Here is an 8,505-nt window from a genome sequence, read left to right as displayed (position 1 = left end):
AGGAAGGAAGGAAGGAAGGAAGGAAGGAAGGAAGGAAGGAAAATTTTTCATCTAGTTTTTAATGGAACATAAATATGCTATGCTATGTTCAGTAAGCAACTTTCTTATAAAGTTTTAAATTACCCACTGATTTCAGCATATGTTTAAGGAAATATTTCAATTGTAATGAGCTGTGTCAACTTCACATGGAAATTTTATTTCTAACATTGAATATTCTTCAAAGAAGATTCCATTTTATATTCTACATAATTAACTAAAGCTTTTAGAAGTTGATTGTTTCAATTTGAAAAATAAACATTCAATTAAACATGATTGAATATACAGATTTTTTTATTTGGAAAAGACCCTAGAAATCATCTAAATCCAAAATTATCTTGTTTAATAAGTAAGGAAACTAAGGCACAGAAAAGTTAAATGATGTGACATGAATCATATAGCTAATCAGTGGCAAAACTAAGACAGGAAGTTCCACCACTCCTAGTCCTGTGTTCTTTCCACTCCTCTATGCTGCCTCTGAGAAAAGCCTGATGATTCACTGAGATAACTTAAAAAGAAATTCAAAAATGACTCATTAGATCTTAAATAAACTATTACAGAAATTATATTTGAAAAAAAAAGATACAGAAAACTTCAGACGAAACAGACATTTTCCTCTGTAGGAAATATAAAATCAAGGCTAATGATGAAGAATCATCATCCAAAGTTTGTGAAATAATATCTAACAAATATCTCATATACATGTAACAGGAAAAAAAAGAGCAAAACATTTTACCTGCTGCCCTATAAAGGATTTTAGGTTCAAAAAATATGCAAGGGTTGTTGTCTTCTATACATGACAAAAGGAGTCCTTTTGCTTGGAAAGGGCTTCTAGGCACAACTACCTGACAAAAAATAAATAAATAAATAAATAAATAAATAAATAAATAAAAGTTTTAAGATCAGTTTAGGTACTTTTCATATCCTGGTTAAATGAAATTATAGAAAGGAATGTTCTTTTAAGAATCAATATCTGCTAATTAAGAAGAATGTGAAATTCAGCTTAAATTAACTAGTATGTATTTTAAATTCCAGCCAAAAGAAATGTATTTTTTAAAAGCTGGGATAGAAATATATCCTTTCACTAATCAAGTTCATCTGTGATATTTGGAATCATGGGATTATATATATTGGGTTTAAGACATAATCAACAAATACTTAGTTAATAGCAGAACTAGGATAAGACCTCAAGTTTCCCTATTCACATGTTCTGCTCTATGAGGCAGGCAACTCTTACTTGATGACATGATACTTTTGTAACTTGAATCCAACTTTTGAGACAATTAAGTAAAGCTGACTAAATCATGGTACATTCCAGTGAACTCAGATAAAGAATTGCTCAAATAGGGCCAATTCATATTTTTGTTTAAAGAGAAAATGGTTGGATAATTCATTCAAGTTAAATTGAAAATTATTATGAGTCAATATTTTACTAAGCTACACAAAGTCACTGTTGCCTAGTTTCTGGCTAATCTCACAAGCTGCTGTTTCTAAATTACATTAATAACATATCTCTACTTAGCTAAAAATAACAATTTTGGTATGCCACTAAAATCCACAGAAGAGAATAAGACATTAATATGATAGGAGAAAAACAATACATTGAGGTACTTCAAAACTAAATGCTTAGGAATGTACTTCCTGACCTTAACCAAAGACCTCACTGACAAAACTAAACATTTCCATACTTTCCTTCTAAAAGAAAATAAAGTAGATTCAAGCAAAAGTTCTGTCTAACCAAATTTAAGACTTGAGGATTTTAACAATATAACAGGGGGAGGGAGGAAAGGAGGAGACACAGGGATCAACCTAGGATTAAATAAGAAATTATAGCTGAAAAATACTAGAGTTTCTATCTCAAGATGCATTTTGTCTGGATCTTTAACACCTTATGTCTTCTGTCATATCCAGTTTTGGTTAGACTCTGGCAAGCAATTTATGTCATTTTCTACCTTTCTATTCCCAAAGTCCAGCCTTGATACTAGTAGGCACCTCACAAAAAAATTGTGGAATTATACTATGATGGAAAGAAATTAAGTTTCTAAACTTATTCTTTTAAATCTGTGAGAATTGTGACATTCTCAAGCAATTGCTATTTCAGGTGATATTTCTACAACAAAACTTCGGTCTGTCTCATAAAGGCAACCAAACTAAGTTCATATTGATGACAAGACCTCCTGTATTTTCCTCCTCTTAATTAGCATAATACTATCATTTCCAATGAATAGAAATTAGAGTGAAAAAAATAACACAATAATCAAACACAATCAATAGGATGACTATACCTTTATTCCTGGACAGTGAGCAAAAAAGGCCTCAGGACTCTGAGAATGATAAAGTGCTCCATGGCCTACACAACCCCAAGGGGCTCTTATTGTAAGGCTTCCACAATTAAAGAGATCTCCAGAGCGATAACGATATTTTGCTGCTTCATTAACAATCTGAAAAAGAAAACACGGTAAAATAAGTCATCAATGGCTTACTGTTACATATATTTTGCTCAAATAAACCTATCAGAATTTTAAATATCATATTGATCGCTTGGAAACATTGGTTCTAGGAGGAAAGAAACATTGGGCCCTTTATTAAGAACATAAATCAAAGTCTTTTTAGGTTGCTAAAACCTGCCATAAATAAAAACAACTCTGAGGTACCAAAATTCATACCCATTGGATTAGTCAATATAACAGAAAAAGAAAAGTGTACATGTTGGAGGCAAAAATTAGGATACTATTGCAGTGTTAGTATAGTTGTGATCTGATCCAACCATTCTGGAGAACAATGTAGCTGTGATCTGACCCAATCATTCTAGAAAACAATCTGGAACTATGCTCAAAGGACTTTAAAACTGTATATACTCTTTGATTCATGAATTTCACTACTAGGTCTGTGTCATAAAGAAATTTTTAAAAGCAGGGAAAAGAGCCTATTTGCACAAAAATATTTATGTAGCTCTTTCTATGGTGGCAAAGAATTGAAAATTGATAGTTTGTCCATCAAATGGGAAATTGCTAAACAAGTTGTGATAGAATATTGTTATCCTATAAGAAATGGCAAACAGTATGGTTTCAGAAAAATCTGGAAAGACTCACATAAACTGATACAAAGTGAAGTGAACAGAATCAGAAAAATCATTGTACACAATAGCAATATTTTTTGATGAACAACTGTAAATGGCCTAGTTTTTCTCAGCAATGCAATGATCCAAGACAATCCCAAAAATTTATGATTAAAAATTCCATCTTTCCTCTGAGAAAGAACTGATGGAGTCTGAATATTTTTATATTTTAGTCTTCCTTAATCTTTTTTTTGCTTCAGATCTCTTCCATAAAATGACTAACATGTAAAAATGTTTTACATGATTATATAAGTAAAATCTATATCAAATTGCTTACCATCTCAAGGAGGGGGAAAGGAGAGAAAAATGGACAGGAATAAATGGAGGAAGGAGGGATTTTTAAAATTTTTAAAGAAAATTAATGTTAAAAATTGTTTTATATGTAATTGGAGAAAAATAAATTATTATTTTTAAAAGATAAATCCTGCAATAATATAACCTTCAATAATCCAGGGTCACTTCTCTGCCACAAAGAGAGATCAGAGTTGTACCTATAATGGAGAATTATAACTATCAAAAGACTTTGCTTATTACCATTGCCTCTTTATGTGTACACAGTAGACTCAAAGACATGATCTACAATATGGGAGCCTAGATTAGGATCAAGCAAAGAAGTAGGTTAATCACATAGTGAGATTTAAAAACAAATTCATGGATTACAAACCCAGAATTCAGTCTAATCTGAACCTGAAGAGAAATCTATTCCTTAAATCTCTAACGTGGTCATCCAGGCTCTGCTTGAAAACCTCTAGTGATATGACATCATTGCTACTTAATTAGTTTGTTCCATATTAAGCAGCACTGAGTGTTAGGAATTTCTTCCTAATCCAGCCAAAATCTATTTTTTTTCTTTGCCACTTCCACCCATTACTCTTCGTGCTGAGCTCTGGAGGCAAGCAAACATAACAAATCTAATCTATCAGTTAAAAATTAAAAAATGAAAGGAAGGCCATAAACACAATGGGCAGTTTCTCTAGTGAGGATTTATAGTGAAACACAGGCAAGAAGGGCAGCTAGGTGACTCAGTGGATAGAAATCCAGGCTTAGAGACAGGAATTGCTGGATTCAAATTTGGCCACATACACTTCCTAACTGTGTGACCCTGGACAAATCACTTAATGCCAAATGCCTAGCCCTTATCACTCTTCTGACATGGAACCAATACTTAGTATCAATTCTAAGATAAAGGTAACAATTTTTTTTAAAAAAGGAAGAACAACTTGGGCAAGAGTCCATCAGAAGGATGAGGTATTTGGGGGCTTCAATATGTTTCAGAAATATCCAAACTTTCAAAATCATAGATCAGCCCAAAGAACTATTATACGAAGTTTTCCAAGAATTCTAACAAATGTGTAAGCTGTCCCTAATTGAATAAATCATCATAATTACTCCTTGTTTAAAATTTGGAGGCCACCATTGCATAGACTTTATTAACAAAGTAATAAATTACACTCACCTGATCAAAAGCAGGGAAAATATAATCTGCAAACTGAATTTCTGCAATGGCAGTAGCTCCATTAACTGCAACTCCAATACCAAATCCAACAATTCCTTGTTCACACAATGGTGTATTAAAAACTCTGTCTTTACCTTTTAAAAAAGAAGTTACTTTTAATGCACCAAAGTTGAGGTAGTTGAGGTACCTGTGCAATTCAAGATACAATATGTGTGAAATTCAATAAAATTTACTAAAAAGCTCAATTATAAAGACCTTCATTCATCCAGAGCCCATAAAAAATTATAACTTTTTTGAGTTTCAATGTCCTCATAAAAAGAAAAATGACCATATATAAGCTATATTACTTCAAAGGATGATTTTGAGGAAAAGTGTTTTGTAAGTCAATTTATCAAAAACCATTAATAAGTACCTACTACTGCTGGGCACTGCTAGATATTAGGGATACAAGACCAAAAACCCTTAAAATAACATACATACATATACATGTATATGAAATATGTGTGTATACATATGTGTGTGTTTTTAATAGGTTTGGGGTTGGTTGGGTTTTTTGTTTTTTGCTTTCTCAGTGCCCAGGGGTTGGGAAAAAGAGAATGCAGGCCTGAAAATAAAATATATGTGTATGTATGTATATGTATATATGCATGTGTGCAGATATGTATGTACACATATATAAGCTACTATAATAATATTAAGAAAATATCCCGGTCACTTCACATTATGTCTACTATGTGCCAGGCACTCTGCTAAGCCATAGGGATAAGAAAATCTAATTGCTATTGTCTCCATTTTTAGAACTGATTCTATTCTATATCATGGCCAACATTTTGTATAACTGCCTAAGTCACAAATTTTAGTCTTTTGAGTTAAATTCAGAAGTTCATAGGTTTAAAAGTTAAGTCTTCATTTCTGAATTAAGTTTAAAAGGTCCATTTCCCTATAAATTACTTTAATTAAAAGAAACCAGTTATTTGTATACTATTAGTTGTCCTTGACCAAGAAGAGGAAATGTGTTATCTATATGCTTTTAGTTATTCTTGCAGGTGGTAACTAAATTGATCAGAATTTCCTAGTGACAAGATGAAAGGAGGGGTTGATGGTTTGACATTCCCAATTTCCATCTATTCATATTGTACTCCATGCCTCTGATAGTTCAGGCTTTGTAAACAATCACCTAGTTTACATCTATTTTTTTTGGATGTTCCTCCTTTGTTAATAAAAATGATCCATCAACCTTCATTTGAGGTCTTTTGGCTTGCTAAGGAGCTGAAGACCCCTTTTACTGGTAACTGCTAGTCTTTCCAACAAATTGAACATATTCAGAACTTTTTGTTACCTCAATTTCCCTTAATTTCAATCATGACAGGGTTGTCTTTTTAAAAAGGAAGAGCAAAAGACAGTTCTTGCCCTTACAAGATAAATTAGAAATAATCCAGAGAAGGAAGACATCAGAACTAAGAGGGGTTGGGAAAGGCTTTCTGTAAAAGGAGGAATTTTAGTGAGGACTTGAAGGAAGCTAGGGAAACCAAGAGACAAAGACGAGGAAGGGGAGCATTCCAAGCATAGGGGACAACCAGTGAAAATGCCCAGAACCAAGAGATGAACTGTCTTGTTCAAGGAATAAAAAGAAATACAATGTTACATAGACAGAGTAAGAAATAAGACTGAAAAGGCAGGAGGGGTAAGGTTATAAAGGCCTTTGAATGCTAAAGAGAAGATTTTGGTTTTTATCCTGGAGGTGATAGGGAGCCAATAGAGTTTACTAAGGTGGAAAAAGGGAAGGACACAGGAGAGACATGGTCAGTCCTAAGATTTAGGAAAATCATCTTGGTGGCTGAATGGAGAACAGATTGGACTCGGGAGATACTTGAGGCAGGGAGAACCACCAACAGGCTACTGCGATAGTTCATGCCAAAGGCCTAAACCAGAATGATAGCAGCATCAGAGGAAAAAAGGAAGAATATTCAAAAGATGTTACAAAGGTAAGCTTTCCAATAAGAATATTAAGAAAAGGTGGGGATCTAAAAATGAGTCAAAAGAGGAGTCTCAGATTTTTACCTTAGATGGCCCATTCTGTCTGCGTCCTGACATGCAGTGCAGAAAAAATCATACACACAGTTTTACTTGCTGATGATTTTGTAATGGGATCCAGATAAAATATCTATTACAGACTCTATTTCTCTAAATGACTTCCTATAGCCTCCTGGAGGGGTCAAGTTGATTTTGGATTAACCAACCTGCTGGTACCAGAGCTTTTCAGGACTCAGGTGACCAGGACCAAACAAAAAGACTGCCTCAGCCTGGATTGGTCACGTAGGGAATCCAGATAACAGGCCCTATCCAGACCCTATTTCTCCAATCGGCCTTCTACATAATTCCCCCCCCCCTTTTTTTTTGTCTTTTACCTCATGCCTCCAGCTCTGGCTCCAGAAGCATGGAGTTTATTATATATATTTCAAGACTCATTTCACACAAAAGAACCCAACCGAAACTTTGCAGATGTGCAGAAGTTACAAATTATGTCACATCAAAACACAAAACATTGGCTTCAGAATAGACCAAGGCCAAGGCTGAATTTTGCCTGGGTTCTTATCAGGAAGCCAAGTTGGGGAGTACCCCTCTCAGGGTTGAATTGACCCCCCTAAGATTTTGGCCTTGGCTATACCAGGCAGCAGCATTCCTGGTCAAAGAGGAACTGTGTTAACCCTTTAAATTCAGGTTTGCTTGGAACTTAAAGCTTTTCAATAAGGCCACAATACTTTTCAACAAGAAATCACAAGGATCACAAAAGGGGTCAAAAGAGGAGTCTCAGATTTTTATCTATCCTCTTATTGGCTTCCCACAGGAAATATTTAACAAAATAAATAAAAATACAATAAAACACAAGTAACATTACATTTTAAAACTGTCAATGTACTGCTGGCAGAAATCCTTATGTACAGATTGGGGCCAATTTCCATTTGAGTTTGACATTACTGATTTAGATTGCCACCCCCCTCCACAATTCTTCCAGGCTGCTATGGCCAAAAGAAACATCACCTGATAGAAGCTAACCTTCTGGTGATGGCACTTTCCAAATTTATCTAGGATGAATCCTAGAATAATAATAATTCTAAATATGTGCATATATATAGCAATTTTCAGTCTTGTTTTCTAAACGGGAAAATTTCAGATTTCCAAAAGTTAACTTTAAGCATTTCTGAGTAAGGGAATTGTCAGTGCCAATACCAAGTCTAGGAACTGAACTCAGGTAGAAAGCACAAGCAATAAAAAGGAAAGAAGAGCTCCTGAAACTGTATGGTAGGATGCAAAAATGGAAATAACCTTCCCTATAGGCAAGTATGATGCTAATCTACTAATGCACTTTGGGGAAAATAATCTTTATCACATATATGAAATATTGAATAACAGGCTATTAGTTGTGACCAAAGAAAAAGACATATGATATCTTCCTGGGATGTGCTGGGTGATATCAACAATTAAGAACCATATGCAGAACAATTTCCTATATATACAGGAAACACAATAGGTAAAAAATTAAGTTTGGTTATATGCTAATCTAACTATATATTTCATTTTAGAAATAACTTCTTTAATCCTCCTCTAAGACTGAAGAGAAAGGCCAATGAAAAAAAGTATAGTCAAGTTTAGATAAGAAACAATGATGAACCAAATGGGAAAGGAAAGAAACAAAAACTGCTTTCTGTGACAAAAAAAAAAATCCTGTCTGTAAGACATTCAATTTCAACCTCAAATATGATGTTTTAATGTAAGCATTCATTTGGCAAAATGCTTGTGGAGATAAATTGAAATATAACAAGGAAGAGGAGGAGGAGGAGGAGAAGGAAGAGGAGGAGGAGGAGGAGGAGGAAGAGGAGGAGGAGGAGGAGGA

At 34.0% G+C, this 8,505-nt stretch overlaps 1 protein-coding gene across 1 annotated transcript in view; it reads right to left on the bottom strand.

Moving 5' to 3' along the window:
• The window catches only part of BCKDHB (branched chain keto acid dehydrogenase E1 subunit beta), a 294,285-nt gene that overhangs the window by 218,303 nt on the left and 67,477 nt on the right, over positions 1 to 8,505 (bottom strand). Inside the window, exons 4-6 of the mRNA XM_044676237.1 lie at positions 4,611 to 4,744; positions 2,322 to 2,477; positions 773 to 881 (exon numbers count right to left, since the gene is read on the bottom strand). Coding sequence (XP_044532172.1) covers positions 773 to 881; positions 2,322 to 2,477; positions 4,611 to 4,744 — 399 coding nt within the window. The remainder of the gene's footprint in view (positions 1 to 772; positions 882 to 2,321; positions 2,478 to 4,610; positions 4,745 to 8,505) is intronic.

This window comes from Gracilinanus agilis, chromosome 4 (genome assembly GCF_016433145.1).
Source record: "Gracilinanus agilis isolate LMUSP501 chromosome 4, AgileGrace, whole genome shotgun sequence".
NCBI classification, from domain to species: Eukaryota; Metazoa; Chordata; class Mammalia; order Didelphimorphia; family Didelphidae; genus Gracilinanus; species Gracilinanus agilis.
The sequence above is the reverse complement of the archived record's forward strand: the minus strand, read 5'-3'. Positions and strand labels throughout refer to the sequence as shown.